The 16,189-nt window shown below is 42.1% G+C and overlaps 1 protein-coding gene across 2 annotated transcripts in view; it reads left to right on the forward strand.

The window, feature by feature from the left end:
- Positions 1-16,189, forward strand: part of LOC109399594 (DNA-binding protein D-ETS-4) — a 78,344-nt gene that overhangs the window by 45,488 nt on the left and 16,667 nt on the right. The window contains exons 1-4 of one of the 2 annotated variants that reach the window (XM_062855843.1): positions 5,131-5,481; positions 6,356-7,196; positions 7,256-7,416; positions 8,171-8,420. In XM_062855843.1, coding sequence (XP_062711827.1) covers positions 5,461-5,481; positions 6,356-7,196; positions 7,256-7,416; positions 8,171-8,420 — 1,273 coding nt within the window. In that variant the 5' untranslated portion in view covers positions 5,131-5,460. Of the gene's footprint in view, positions 1-5,130; positions 5,482-6,355; positions 7,197-7,255; positions 7,417-8,170; positions 8,421-16,189 lie in introns of those variants that run through there. The other variant, XM_029875283.2, reaches the window with a different exon arrangement.

Genomic DNA, 16,189 nt, shown 5'->3' on the forward strand with positions numbered 1-16,189 from the left:
ACATTTGTGTAGGGCTTTCTTCTGAATATTCCCCAAGATTATTTCGTCATGTATTGTTCCGAATGCTGCTCGCATTCGCATCTTAGAGTTTTGATACAAAGTTTACAAAAAACAGGTTTTTCAAATCCATTCAAAAAATATTAAAATTACGGTCACGATCAACGATCAAATCTGACTATACAAGTCAAGGTTGCTCCTCCGTGATTGATCTGAGCTGGTACCAATTGCACTGAGATCCAAATGAATAAGGGCTGGGATCCTCCACTTATTCTCAAAGTGCAATTAAAGCAGCTCATGTATTTTTGGTCAATAACGGCGCCGGCCTAGTCCTTATAGTGGGAAGGGAAAGGAATGTTAGAGTGTGCTGGTTGTTGCTACTAGAAACCAAGAGCACCTCTGCATCCCCACAACCCGTACGGACTGGGGTATTTGTTAGACGGAAAGGATGGGAGATGTGGGAGTCACCGTTGGGGGTCGGTGATGCGATCCATGGATAGGGGATATTTTTAAGGTGAAAGATTGTGTGGTGATACTATGAAGGTCAAGCGGCACAGTTCGCTTTGGTTGCATAACTTGTAGGCGTTATATACTGTGCTGGAAGTTGGAAGGAGGGAAACGACTTTTTCAATTCGTTTCTGGTTCTAGCGATGGCTATGAACATATGAATATACATGCGTTGAATGTGCTGTAAAGAGAGAGAAAGAGAGAGAGAGAGAGAAAGTGGATAGAAAGATACAAAGTAGGATGAAAGGGACGGGCCAGGGATTGAACCCAGGATCTTCCGCATGCGAATCAGAAGCGGTAGCCACTAGACCACCAAGCCCGTCTCATTCAAAAACTATTAAAATTTTCTCTTAAGACAAAACTGGATTTCCTCATTTTTTGGTTATATATTTTTCATTAAATAACGAAGCAATATTTTGAAAATCGGCTTTCATACACATTTTGAGGAAGGATAAGGTATCTCCTGAATTTTTTTCCTGGTGGAAAATATTTTTCATTTTTCCAAAAACCGGTTTTTTTTTGAAAATTTTGTTTAGAAATGGTTTATGTAAAACTGAAAAACATTTTCCATAAGGAAAATAAATCAGGAGATACCTTGATGCTTCTTCTAAATGCGTATGAAAACCGGTTTTGAAAATATTGCTTCATTATTTGATAAAAACCAAGAACCAAAACAATGAGGAAATGCATCCAGTTTTGCCTTAAAATTCAGTAGAAGTAACTTCGGCAGACCTTCGTGAGCAAATTTCTAGAAGTTCTGTCAATAAATTGGAAAATAATTCAGCCAGAAAATATTCAGGAATTCCTTCCACAATCTTCACCAACAGCACGAACTTATGGCGGGAGAGTTAGTTGTGGCATAGGTTCATTCTTTGCTTGGCGAATATATCCTCTTAACAAGGCACTAGTAACTCATAGCCAATTTGGCACGGTCAAAGAGATTTTGCATTATTACCAAGCCATTATGAAAAGGTTTTACCCCCATGTTTCCGTACTTTTATCGCACCCAGGAGGGTGCAATTCTGTGCGTATAGCTTTACTTCTTATCATCTTCCATTAATTTATGGCTGCCTTATCAAGTGCTACAAAACATTCGGTTGTCCCCAATTCGTCGCGTGTTTGAGTATTTATTTATTTATTGATGCGATGTTTTACCTTGGGCAGGTTAACGTCTAGACTGAACCAGATTAAATATATAGGCTACCTTGTAAACGTATGACCCCCACTGTCTAAGTTATGTACACAATCTACACACTGTTGATCAATTTTTAGACACTGGCGAATTTTCAATATTGTCGTTGACTACTGTCAATCTGAGGAACTCCAACCATTCGCCTTATCCAGAGATGCCATTTATACAGATTTATCTGTATTATACAGATTTTTGAACATCCGTAAAGATTGCGTTTTAAATGAAATACAGATTTTTCACCCGGATTGTGTATGGGATGCGGGTTTTGAAAAGAATGATACTGATTTTTTTTAAATCATCTGGCATCCCTGCTCTTAACTCATTTTAACCTATGGTTCTGTTTTAAACTTCTTGTATTATTATTCTGATTTGCAATCCTCTTGTCGGCAAGCCAATATGTAAGTGGGAGATATATTAACTGCTGCTATAGAGTCTGAGAATTACAAATCTTGTATATTAGAGCAACATCTTCGTCACTCTTGGGCGATTTTCCTCCAGTTTCCCCGAACATTTCGGGTTCTCATGTCTTCTTCAACCGCGTTCTGCTAGTGCGTTCGCAGCTGCCAACGAAATCCCCGACCTCTACCTGATTCCCTGCTGAATATTGTTTTCGCTATTCTTTCTTCCGACATCCGCACTACGTGTTCAGTCCACTGAAGTGTGCCGTTTATTCGTTTCACATATTCGCTTCTTTAAACACACTAGTACAACTAGTGAACCATTTTCTTGTTTACCAACAAGAGTTGTTCATGGTACTTTGCGCTCAAAAACTCCGCAAGCTTTTTGTTCCACTTACCGGATGAATCTGTATTTTATACGGAACGAATTTTGTGTTATTCAAACACACATCCCCATCAATTTGCTATCTCAGTTCCAACACCATAGGTCCTGTCTCTGTCTCTACCCGCAATCGTGTACTTCGTCTTGGTCGAATTGATCGTCAAGCCTATCCTCGATGTCCTCGAGTATAAGCTTGCTCCACTGCCCTACGATCGATGCCAATGGGATCAGTATCATCCACAAAGCCGAAGAGCATGTACGATCGTGTGATGACATTGCCAATCCTCTTCACGCCAGACTTTCTAATCGCTTCTTCGGCTGCATTGTTTAACAGTAAATTTTTAGGGCAATCACCCTACTTCAACCCATCCAAGGTCATAACCGAGGTAGACACTTCGTCTTCGATCCGAATACTTGTTTTTATTCAACGGTGTGGCATCAGCCTAGTTAGTTTCACCTGAAAACCATATTCTGAGATTATCTTTCGAAGCTCACTGTTTCTCACTGAATCGTACACCGCTTTAAAATCAATGAACAGATGGTGAATCTCCATGTTTTACTCGCGAAATTTGTCTACGATCCTTCCTTGCCCAAGCAACACACATGTTATATAACAGTTACGGCAGCGCAAGTTTTGGTTGTATATAAGTTTATTTGACGTAATTCTAACATAATGTTGAAATAACGTCGAAATAACTTATATACAACCAAAACTTGCGCTGTCGTAACTCTTATATAACATCTGTGTTGCTTGGGTGATCAGCCTTTAGAAAAACAGCCAGGTTTTCATCAACGATGGACTCCTCAAGAGGTCTCAGTCTGCTGAAGGATACGTGGATCTTGTGCGCCGAATTTAAAATGGTAAAACGTCTTGAACTGGCACACTGTAGTATGTGTCCTTTATTGCAGGGTGGGCATATGAGGCCTTCAAACCATCTGGTAGGCAATACTTCTTCTTTCCATATCTTTATAAGAATCTGGTGGATTGATTGATATAGCTGTTCTCTTCTATACTCCGTCTTTCCCAGCAGCCTTGTTCTTTTTTCTGCTCGTTAAGGCCGTCCTAACCTCATCCAGTATGGATGGTTCTACTGCTTGATCATCATCCACTATGTTAATCCTGTTCCTGGATGCACCTTCGTATAATAAATCTTCGAAATACTCCTTCCAACATGCTGTTACCATTGTTTAGTCGGTCAGTGAATTTCCTTCCCAGTTTCCCTCAGACCAGGTAGGCACTAGTACAGTCTTGCAACTACAATCGCACTCTTTTCGTGCTATAGTTTCATGCTGCGGGGCGACTCCCTCCCTGTTGATCATGGTATCGGTTACTAGCATTCGTCACTCGTTTGGCACTCCTCTGGTGGGACTGTTCAGCAACTCCTTTGATTGACAACCGTTTGATATCAAAACGCATGGTTCTGTTGTTTCTTGAACTCATTAGACTCGTTTTTATTTTTATAATTTTTACCTTCAGTATTTTAAAATGTTGTTCGCTTCCTTTTTCTTGTTCATCCTATTATCTTTCGGTAGTTGGTCAGAAATTCGGATATTAATTGTTCTTGTACCGACTTTTCGAACTCTTCGAATGAGTGTTTTTTTTTACCTAATTTACAGCTCTATTGTCCTCCAGGGCAATTGGAAGCTGTAATTACACTTTGTACAGCAACTAAATGTATTATATTCTAATTGTACTATTCGAACTGGTTGCCGTTGCGCTGCTTTCACTTTCTACCCTATCATGGTAGAATGATGAGCACGAGGATGTTGATGTGTGGCTGTTGGTTGTTCCTGTTTCCAGTCCGATTGGGGGTCCATTATGGGTTGCCGTTCGCCGATGTCCAAGTTTCCGTGTTCATTTGAGTCATGGGCTCAGAAGAGGGTCAGTGTCAGCTGCTCTCAGGGGGAAAGAGTAACTGACGAAAGTGCCGGGGCTGGGATCGAACCCATGACCATCTGCTTATGAAGCAAACGTGTGGACCACTGCGCCACGGGCCCCGACATCGAATGAGTGTTATCAGTTTTGTAGGTACCTTTTAATTCCGCCCTGTTATGCTGACAGCGGATAACTGACACTGAGGAAGATTACAAGTGGTAGTCGAAATAAGCGTATCTGTCAAAGGATAAGCATAAGAGAGCGGAATTAAGGTGATTATAGAACGAAGCCACACCTTGAATTTAAAGCATAAATCTCAAAAATCAAATGTCGCAAAGCGCTGAAAATGAATATCAATTGTTTTACAGTTTTCTGTAATTTTATGATGGTTAATGTTTCCATTAAGTGTTCAAGTAAGTAAAGCATTTTCTATTCTCCCAACAGTCCACGTACTCTGCGGACACCACCCAGGAAGTGTTCGCCTCCCGAAGATATCATCATGCAACGTGCTTGCCCACTGGTTTTCCACCTCACCGCACTGATAACTCGCCGAACTTTGGAAGGAGCTGGTTCTCGGAAATTGAAACACAGAATCGCATTTATCAATTATATAAGTTCAAGTAGATCGACCGACAAAACGTTGGCATACGGGACAAGATTTCGCACAACTTGTCCGATTATTACCGCGGGACCGCGTGGTCTTATCTTGATTGCGGAGGACAAGCCCCCGGTGCTGCCTTCACTTCGCACGCCGGTGTATTGTGCGGACACTGTTCGGACCAATTGCCAATGCGTCAGGCGTTCTTATCGAGTGTTGTTGATTTGCTGATAGCTTTCCCAGAATTTGTTATCACTGAGTGGGTGAGCTTCCTCAACACTGGCAGCCGTCGTCAGCCAAAATTTGATTGCAGTTAGCCGAAACAGAGTATCTTTAAAAATTGCGGGCAGCAGGGAGCGGGCGCCAGTTCAGTCTAGGCCGGACAACCCCAAGCAACGAACGTTAGATGCGTTTTGTTTGGGTTTCTGGGAAAAAAATCTCACCATTCCGTGTGTAAGAAGGAAACGAAGTGAAACGGAGCGAATGAACTAGAGCGAGTTTGAGGGAACCATGTTTAGTGACCTATTGCAGGTAATTAGAACACGCAAAGTGACTGCTCGGAGTTACTCGCGCAATTTCCAAGAATTCCCACCCGATGTTCTGCGAAGGGTACCCATTGTGTCTACGACGACGACGACGGGTTGATTAGTGACGCTCGACGCTCGATTGCTACTGCTGCTACAGCAGCAGCAGCAGCAGCAACAGCAGAACAAGAGGAAGAAGATGAATCACGTTTTGAGACAAGATCTATTTTTAATCCCCTCGGTCAGTGTGTGTATGTGTGCGGTTAGTTGGAAGCTCTTCCAACTGGACTGCGAGTTGACGGAGCGCTGTACTCATCACCTACCTGTGGTTCACCACTGTGGGTCGTCCGGAGGATAGGAATTCCCTTTGGGTGCGGGGGTGGTGAGACCCGTGGGTCGCGGGGGAAGCTCAAGTGAAGTGAATGCTAATCATCATCGTCTGAGGTTGGGGCGCACTTTGGGGGAGGTGGCGTTGTGTAGCTCAAAGTCGTCATCACCTGGAAAACGGGGAGAACAATAAGATGAATTAATTCGTATGGCGGGGTTCTCAAGGGGGGCGACGGTGGTGAGGGATGAGACGTCGCGAGAGAAGATTAATAAATTTGTAGAAATACTCGATCGCCGGCACCAATACTAGAGAGCGCGTGAAACTAGTTTGCGAATCTTCGCTGGCGTCAGAACATGCTTGAATAAGATTAGAACCGGTCATCAGTCATAGATATGTTGCGAACGGTGTTCAACGTAGTTTCGCACTAGGTCTGCTGATCTATTTGGAAGCGCGTTGAATTTTTGGAGGAATTTTGCGGAGGTTCGAGATCAGTGTTTGACGATTTTGTGTGCTAACTGGAAGAGTACTGATTGTATTTTTATTTCCTTCGCAGACTCCACAAACCGTGCCGGCTGGAAATTTTACATCGGACTTTTTCTCGGCGTATGCGGATGATTTCGACTTGTCGCTGTTGACGCCAAGTGACGGTGAAGTTCCGTTGAGTCCGCAGTCCCAGCAGCAGCGTCAGCAGCTACAAATTCAGCAGTCTATGCTCCAAGTCGGAGTCAACGCGTCGCTGCAGTACATTCCAGCGACGATCTTCCACGACGTACCGGCATCGGTGCAGCAAACTCTGCAACAAATGAAACAGGAGAAACCTTCGACCTGGACCGAGAGCCTTTCCGATTCCTCGTTGAAGTCGGCGTTGCTAGAGCAACTCCAGGCTGGACCCCAGTACCAATACTACTCCAGCCCTCTGCTGAGTCCCCCGCAAGAAAAGTACACTGTGTACCCACCGTCACCAACGCCATCCATCCCAGATTTCCAAAGTCTTAACGTTCCGCAGACCGGCGGAAACTTCATCACAATCAAGCAGGAGTTCTGTTCGCTTCCACCGTCGCCGCCGGATTCGAACGGAGCTCCTTCACCGGTTCACTGCAGCGAGATCAAAACCGAGTTCGACATTGAACCCACGATCGACATCGATTCCCTGCTGGGCTCCCCGAAGCAACCCAAGGAGGAGCCCTTCGACAAACCCCTGGAGTTCAACATCCTACGGGAACATCTCCAGGACCCCGGGCTACAGCGCAAGAACAACCCGAAGCCCGTTGAACTGGACTCTTTCATCGGGGGCATGAGCACGCATGCTGATCTCGACACGATCTTCGAACTAGCTCTGCAGGATGCCCGCGTTGGAATCCAGACGGCGTGCACCGTCCTTGGGATCTCACCCGGTAAGTTCCTCCAAATTAATCTTTCGCTCGCTTCTCCTCTAATCCCCACATTCCCACAGATCCCCGCCAGTGGTCCCCGGAGCAGGTCCAACAGTGGCTCCAGCTGATGATGACCAAGTACAACCTGCCACCGCTGATCAACACCGCGAGCCTATTCCCGGAAAGCGGCGACCAGCTAACCCTACTCTCGATGGACGAATTCGTACGGCGCATTCCGCAGGTAGGCCCCATTTCACAACCGCACACAGTCCAACCGTATGCAATCTGCCAAGGCCGCGGCGATTTCATAAGCCTTGCCTAATTCTGACGTCATTCTCGAATCATCCATCCCGCCCACCTCTCTTGGCGAAACGCACCGATCCCGCGAGCGATCGCTCTCGCTGGTCAGCCGCATCGCCATCTTTCTCTCCAGTTTTGCCACAAATCGCACTCCGCTCGGCTTGGGCACGAAGAGCTCTTTCGCGCCATCGTCGTCGTTACGGTCGTGCATCGTGCGGGAGTGAGTGTCTTGCGCGCCAAGTCTCGGGTTTTCACTTTCACCGAGGCTGAAGTTGTGGACTGTGGTATATAAAATTATGCTTCTTTCGCCCAACAACCGCAACGACGGCGTTGCGTCTCAACCCACCGCCGCGCGCCGGTCGCATCGACCGTGCTCATAACACGTTTGTTTATTTCAACAACAACATTCCATTCAAATGATAGCAGCAGCAGCAGAGCCGAAGCCGAAGCCGAACCGAGTACGAAAACTGCAATTATGCCCCTTACCTCACTCAAATCGGCGAGCGGGCGGGCCTAAACTGAAGCAAAATGGTCAAATCGCTTTGTTAGGGCGGGATATTTCGTACATCCGTAGAATACGCACCGTGTTATATTTTTAATTTTGGAGATTTCTGTGAGAAATTCTCCACTTTTGCAAACGGAGCTTTGCTTCAAGACCTAACGAACTTCTTTTCCTTCCTAACCCATCCACACAGGGAGGTGACAAACTGCATGGACAGCTGGAGCTGTGGAAGCAAATCTTCCGCTCTTCGGCGGCCGCAATTACGGCGGTCGTTACGGTTGGTGGTGGCGGAGGTGGTCCCGATAGTGTTTCGGTTGGTGGTCCCACGACCGTGGCGGCAGGAGCTGTAGCGACGCCATCTACGACGGCGGTGGCTGTGGTCGTGCCTCAGCAGGAATCGGGCGCCTTCGATGCGGAGTCCGGCAACGATGACATCAGTGACGGTAAGTGCGAGAGATATGTTTGGGAACACTGTTATTACTTATATGTACATAAGTTAGCAATGACACTTTGAGAAGAAACTTTTCCGGTTTCTCAAGAAAATTTCGTGAAATATCGAAATTTTGACAAACCTCAGGATTTCAAATCCAAAGATTTTTGACTGGAAATGGCATGCTTTGGAGAGTCTGGTTTGCGCAGTCAAGGAAATCCATACGATTAAATAGGCACTACCCGACGTTTCGTCCTAATTTATTTGACCTTTTTCGAGGGAAAAGATATCCCTCGGTTTTTATTGTTTTTATTGTGTCACAGTTTCATCTAGAATTTTTATAGAATTTCTCGAGAAAGTAAGCTCAGAAAATAACACAAAGTAGGGATATGAGGGGCTATATGGGCTGTAATGGCGTGGGTATTCAGTGTGTCCAATGGCACTGCCCATGCTGAGGGTGACGGGTTTGATTCCCGTTCGGTCCAGCGATTTATCTTGACCCCCTTGGGTATAGAGTATCTTCGTACCTGCCATACGACATACACATGCAAAATGATCCTTGCCCAAGGAAGCTCTCAGTTAGCAACTGCGGAAGTGCTCATAGAACACTGAGATGAGAAGACGACTTTGTCCCAGTGAGGACGTCACGCCAAGAAGAAGAAAAAAATGTTAAAATTATCGAAAGTCTTGTCAATTACATCGAATTCCAGCTGTATGTCTGGATCACATTCACCTGAAAACAATTTCGCGATTCCAGTCAATCAGCGGTGCTTAAACCTCCAGAAGGAATGCCAGTCGCTATAATTTGCCATGTTTAATCACCGGTTGCCCCGTAATCGCATTAAAAGCAACAAGTTGTAAATATTTAGAAACCGCAATTTCGCCCGCTCATTGCATATCAGCGAACCTGCACCTCACCAGTCTCGCTGTACAGCTCAAACTCTCAAAAAATATATTTAAATCGCAAAAATACACAACAACAACCACCCGAACAAAGAGCGACAGTCTTGAGTCCGAACCGAACAGACCGAACAAAGTAATTATCGTAATCAAAGTAAAAGGTGATCTTGCATCGCCACCCCTGCGCTTGTCCACCACACCACAACCGTTCCATCCGATCGGCAATTTAGTGCTCTGGCTACCCTACTAGTAGAGTAGGTAGAGTGCTGCCGGGAGACCTGCATTCATGTTGTGGTGTCCACTCGGCTTTACAACCAAATCGGTAAAAAAAACCATTAAATTCATACACGTAAGTCGCTGTGCAACCACCACCGTCCGCCCGTCCTTTTGATGTGAAGGCGTACGACTCGATCAGTGGTTCTCAACCTTTCAACCACTTAAGATTACAATCGAACTAAAATAACAAATTCATATGAGTTATGTAACATTCATCTTATAACTGTGTAATTTCTTTTAAAACTAAGCACTTTGAAAAATATTTCAAAAAAGTCAAAAATTTCTTGACTATAAATCGAAACTTTCAAGCCTTTTACAATGGTTCTCGCAAAAATAAAAAAATCTTTAAATTTCCAATCAGAAAACATGAATGGAATCTAATGAATCTTTTGATATGCTGGTTAGCGTGTATTTATTAGTATAACAATTGTGGAAGGAAAAGTAAAATTCTCATGCAAAACGTAGCAAGTGAAATGTGTCAGTGCTATATACGTTCTACCGTGGGCAAGTGATTGCATCATCATTTGCTCTCGCTTATTTATATTGACCTGTTATCTGACGTGGCAGGCGTCATTTTCGCTTTGAAATAGAAGATCACTGATGGTGACGGTTAGCCCCTAGCTTTCCCTACCAGTTATCTAATTGGTTCATCACGATACTGGAGTGGTTAAGTATTATTTAACCTACCGGCATAGAAAGTCTGCAATTGATTACTATGAACTTCTTTTATCAAATAAGCATAGCTGAAGATTGATAAATCTGGTCATGTTTCAAAAAGTAAAAGCAATGTCCATTTAGAATCTGTACGGACAAAATCACTCATATCCCAAGAATTGATTGATTGATTTATCTTTATTTGAGAGACTTTCAGCCCTTGGCTGGTTCGTCTCTCATATCCCAAGAAAGGTATAACAAATGGGAAAGCTCCAGCCCTCAAAACATGAACAATGTATTGCATATTCATGAAAAACATCATTAAATTTATTTATATTAAGAACAACAGAACACAATTGCTTTTTCTTAGAAACGCAAAAAGCGCAGGCTCTAAATCGATATGCAACTTGAGCTAGATAAAAAAATAAATAAAAACAATATGTCCAGACTCTAACCACTGAAGTTACGCGTTACTTCATTGCACCTTCTTTGTCACGAATTAAAAAGCTGTCAAAATGAAATGACGCGCAAGCTTTCCGCAACTCTTGCAACCTAATCTGAACAAACAAACCAGAGTAAGATGTTTCATGTATGTTACATGGCACATTTAATGCAAGCTGATTGTATTGTCACTTGTAAGGAAAATGTAAGCGCCGCCTCCATAAATCGATGTCAAACACGATGTTATTTGTAATTCCTATGAAACAAAGCCGCAACTTAACGATTTCCGGAGTTTAAATGCAACTCAACTGACAAGTTGGAAGTTGCGTGTGCTTTTATTGCAACTCTTTTAGACCAAAGCATAGAAAGCCACATTTAGGATGATATTGCAGGTGCTCCTTGGTTAGGATAGCGGAAATATAAGTAAAAAGAAAATCGTATTAAGTACTGTTCCTTTGAATTTTAATAAGAATTTGCATCCTTTGACAGATACGTATTTCGACCTCAACTGTAAGGTCGTCTTCAGTGTCTTGTACTTGACTCGAAATTTGAGTGTTATCTAGTAATTTGATCATTGTACCGATAAGAATAAATAATCGTTTATGAAATTTGACTTGGGTCAGTCAAAATAATAAACTCTGCTTCCCTTAGTGTCTAGTCAGTCTAATTTAGTATATTCTCGTCTGCACATACACAGCCGTACAACGCTATTTTTCACAAAAAGAAGAACAAAGAGTGAGAACTATGGTGGGGATATCATGTATTAAACACTCAATTTTATAAAAAAAAAAAACAAAAAATGCAAAAGTCAATGGAAATGTCAATTCTTGATCAATGACGAGGATGGGTATTCAAATTTTCTTTATTCATACTTATAACAAGGTGCATTGAAAACATTTTTGATTAAATTTTTTCATACCTTTTTGTTGTGTAAAGCAGTTATATTTCAAAAATCCTGTCCTATATGCGACTTCAATATTTCAACAAATGTTGTTTAGATTAGGTTTATATTTAGTCATAATATTTATCACTAATACTTTTGCAGATAGCTTACGCTTTTCTGATACTAAAAACAATACACCATTTTTACAGCAGTTTTTATCCTTTAAGGACGGTGGGGTCATTTGCACCTCGCTGATGTGTTCTACAGCGGCGAGGTTGGTGAAAAAAGTCGTCCTAAGGGTTTAAACCCCTCTTTAATGTCCTTAAACGCCTTGGTACTTCCTTGAAACCCCGCTGAAACATCTTGGAAACCTCCTTGAAAGCTTCCTAAAATCTCCGCCTATTACTTTCAAACGCTCCTAAAACACCAGAAACCACTTGAAATTACAAGGAACACCCTGGATACCCGTAAAAATTTGAAAATTTTCAGGCAAAATGTGTTTAGTTGACAAATTGAGCGATACATTTGTGAAAAAAAATATCACTTCTTTTGGTGAGATTCGAACTCACGACTCCGAATCGCTAGTCCGGCGCTTTAACCAACTAAGCCGCAAAACAAGTTACGAATTTGCGGATTAGAAAGTCATGCTGCATGGATAAAAATAATACACGCTAAGAAAAAATCACCGACTTCGGTAATGTTTTACCAAAATATCAAATGTTAAGTATGATTTACAGAAAAAAAAAAATCTATAAAGTTTGCAACTTCTACCGAACTTCGTTAGAGTTTGACAGATAAACGATAAAATTTTACCGAAACTTGGTATTTTATTACAACATTTCGTTAAAATTCCGTTACCGTCAACGCTCAGCAGTTGAGATTCCGATAAAAATTACCGAACGTGACTAACTGTGTATATTATGAAATATGCATTACATTGCCATTCAGATTTCCGGGATATCAGCATTTTTCCATTCTTTAGCCGAGATTTGCACAGCCGAGCAATCAGCAAACAACTATTTTGCTGAGATCTCAGCAATATTGACAATTCATTGCTGAGATTCGAAAAGCGTTTTACTGAGAGTCAGCTAACAACCGTCACTTTTTGCTGAGATATTGGTTAACAGTTTTACATAGCACACGGCTGTCCGCGTTTTTGCCGAGCCTGCGATTTTGTTTTGACTGTGCATGTCATATAATCTTCTGAGAAATCTCACGCTCCAATTAAGTGCATATGTCACAGAAATTTATGTTTTTAAGTTTAATTGATTTTAATTTGTTATCCATTAATATTATTAACCTGTTTTAATATATAAACTATACTTTCCAACAAAAAAATTCATACCCAATTTGATAACAAAACGTTTTGAGAAGGGGGGAGAGGGGTCTCCAGTTAGCCTAGTGGTTAAGGCTATGGATCGTCAATCCGGAGACGGCGGGTTCGATTCCCGTTCCGGTCGGAAAAAAAAATCTCGACTCCCAGGGCATAGTGTATCATTGTATTTGCCTCACAATATACAAATTCATGCAATGGCAGGCAAAGATAGCCCTGCCAATTAGTTACTGTGGAAGTGCTCTAAGAACACTAAGTTGAAGCGAGGCAGGCCAAGTCCCAGGGGGGACGTAGAGCCATAAAGAAGAAGAAAAATAAGTCGTTTTGAGAACCATCAGGGGCTGTCCATAAACCACGTGGTCATTTTTTTGGGACTTTTCAAACCCCCCCCCCCCCCCCCGCGTGGTCATTTGTTCATACAAAAATTTTATTTGTCCATACAAAATGGTCATTGGCCGTACCCCCCCCCCCCTCATGACCACGTGGTTTATGGACAGCCCCTCATCAACAAGGATGATTTATGGTATTTACAACCTTGTTTAATTTACTTTGTATTAAACATTACTTGGGCTGTTGGAGGGTGATTAACACTCCAAATACCGTGATCAGAAAAAAGTGGGAACTTTTACTTTGAGCAGCTCGTTCTCAGCCGCCTGTGAACCGATTTTCAATTTTCTTTCAGGGATCTTCGACCCAACATGTCTGTTTTTATTTAATACAAAATTCATGTTTATAGGGATGCTCAGTTTTTCTCCAGAACAGCGTGAGTGAGGAACGTTTTTAAAAAACCTCATAATTTTCGATTTGCATGCTAAATTTTAGCGGTAACCACGAAAAATGACTAGAAATCAGCATATATTTTGAAAAGGCATAATGTAGAGGTAGTATGAGATTTGCATAGCTATCTTGAACATCCCTAGTCACAAATGAACGCGGCTCTCGACCGGAAAATACTCCAGTGCCCTTGATAAGCATCCTAGAGGGTTGGTGTCTTCAGCAAAGTGTTATATATTGACTGGAACTACACTTCAACGTCTTCGGTTTTGATCTAGATCTGCTGTAAGTGATCTAGATAAGTTTTATTTTTCTATATGACTCTCTAGGACTCTCGAAATACATCCTAGATGGTTGAAGTCTTCGGCAAAGTTCTCTGGATTGGTTAGTACTACACTTTAACGTCTTCGGTTTTGATCTAGATCTGCTGTAATTGATCTAGACAAAAAAATTCTCTATATAACTCACTGGAATTCTCGATATGCATCCTAGATGGTTGAAGTCTTCGGCAAAGATCTCTGGATTGGTCAGTACTACACTTTTCCGTCTTCTGTTTTGATCTAGATCTGCTGTAGTTGATCTAGATAAGTTTAGTTTTTCAATTTGACTCTCTAGAACTTTCAATACACTTCCTAGAGGGTTGCAATCTTTGGCAAAGTTCTTTGAGTTGGTTAGTACTACACTTTTACATCTTTGGTTTAGATCTAGATGTGCTGTAATTGATCTAGATAAGTTTTGTTTTCTAAATGACTGTAGAATTCTCCTTATGCATCCTACATGGTTGAAGTCTTCGGTAAAGTTTTCTGGATTGTTTGGTATTACACTTTTACGTCATCGGTTTTGATATAGATCTGCTGTAGTTGATCTAGATCAGTTTTATTGACTCTCTAGAACTCTCAATATGCATCCTACAGGGTTGCAGTCTTTGGCAAAGTTCTCTGGATTGGTCGGCACTTCACTTTTACGTCTCCGGATAGTTTTGTTTTCTATATGACTCTTTATAACTCTCGATATGCATCCTAGAGGGTTGCAATCTTTGATAAAGTGCTCGGAATTGGTTGGTACTACATTCTTACGTTACAGTTTTGGTCTAAATCTACTGTAACTGATCTAAAAAAGTTTTATCTTTCAAAATAGCTCTCTATTGATCTGGATAAACACTCTGAAGGGTCGGAGCCTTTGTCGGAAGTGCTTTGGATGGGTTGGTACTACTTTTTTACGTCTTCGGTTTCGATATAGATCTATTCCGGATTATTTTCGTTCTGAGTATTTTTCAGTGGTTCTGAAAATGTATTCTAGAGCATTGGAGACTTCGACAAAGTGCTTTAGATCGATTCGCGAAACATTTCCGCTTCCTCGGTTTTTATCTTAGATCAGTTATGGCAGATTATTCACGAATACGGATTCCCAGGTAAACTGACACGATTGATTCAAGGCATGGATCGAGTGATGTGCGTAGTTCGAGTATCATGGACACTCTCGAGTCCCTTCGAATCTCGCAGAGAATTACGCCAAGGTGATGGTCTTTCGTGCTTGCTGTTTAACATTGCTTTGGAGGGTGTAATAAGGAGAGCGGGGATAAACACGAGTGGTACGATTTCCACGAAGTCCGTTCAGCTGCTTGGTTTCGCCGACAATATTATAACTCGCAAATTTGAGACGATGGCGGAAAAGTACTATCGCCGGTGATGAAATCGAGGCGGTTGAGGAATTCGTGTACTTGGGCTCACTGGAGACCGCAGACAACGACACCAGCAGAGACATTCAGAAACGCATTGTGGCAGGAAATCGAGCTTACTTTGGACTCCGCAGAACTCTACGATCGAACAAAGTTCGTGTTGCGTACCATCTGCTGCGGAGGAAGCAGATGGAAGCAAGGGCGTTGCCAGAGGGGGGCAGGGGGGGCCTGCCCCCCCACTTCTCTGGCCGACAGATTTTTTTTTTATTTGAGCCAACACAAAGCTTATGAATAATTCAAGCGTTCCAGAAAAAAATATTTAAAAAAAACTATTTTCTAGACTATTCTAATAACGTTTTTATCCACAATTATCAAACCTTTTTTTCTTGAGAATCAAGGAAATTCCGCCAAGTATTTCTCCAAGAAATCTACTCTTGGATCTACTTCAATCTAATCACAGAATTTAACCAAATAACAAGCTTGTTTGAATGGTTAAATTTTGTGATGTTTATTCAAGAATACAAAAACAGCATGCCAAGTTTCCGGTAGGGAAAAAGAAGGACTTTGTAGAATTATATGCTGCTATAGAGTGCAGTTATGTACAACAAGAATTTTCACTTGTATTCAATTCAAACAAACGTCATGCTAAGAGAATAATACCTGGGGTTCTTTACAAATTCTTTTAAGGACATCTCCAGAAATTCCTTTAGGCATTTATTCAGGAACTTCTCCAAGGATTCTTTCAAAAAATTCCTCAAGGTACATGTGCAGGAGTTTCTCTTTCGTGAATTCTTCCATGAACATCTTGCAGGGTTCAGATAGTTTTTTTTCAGGGATTGTTCC

This window comes from Aedes albopictus, chromosome 3 (genome assembly GCF_035046485.1).
Source record: "Aedes albopictus strain Foshan chromosome 3, AalbF5, whole genome shotgun sequence".
Classification (NCBI taxonomy): Eukaryota; Metazoa; Arthropoda; class Insecta; order Diptera; family Culicidae; genus Aedes; species Aedes albopictus.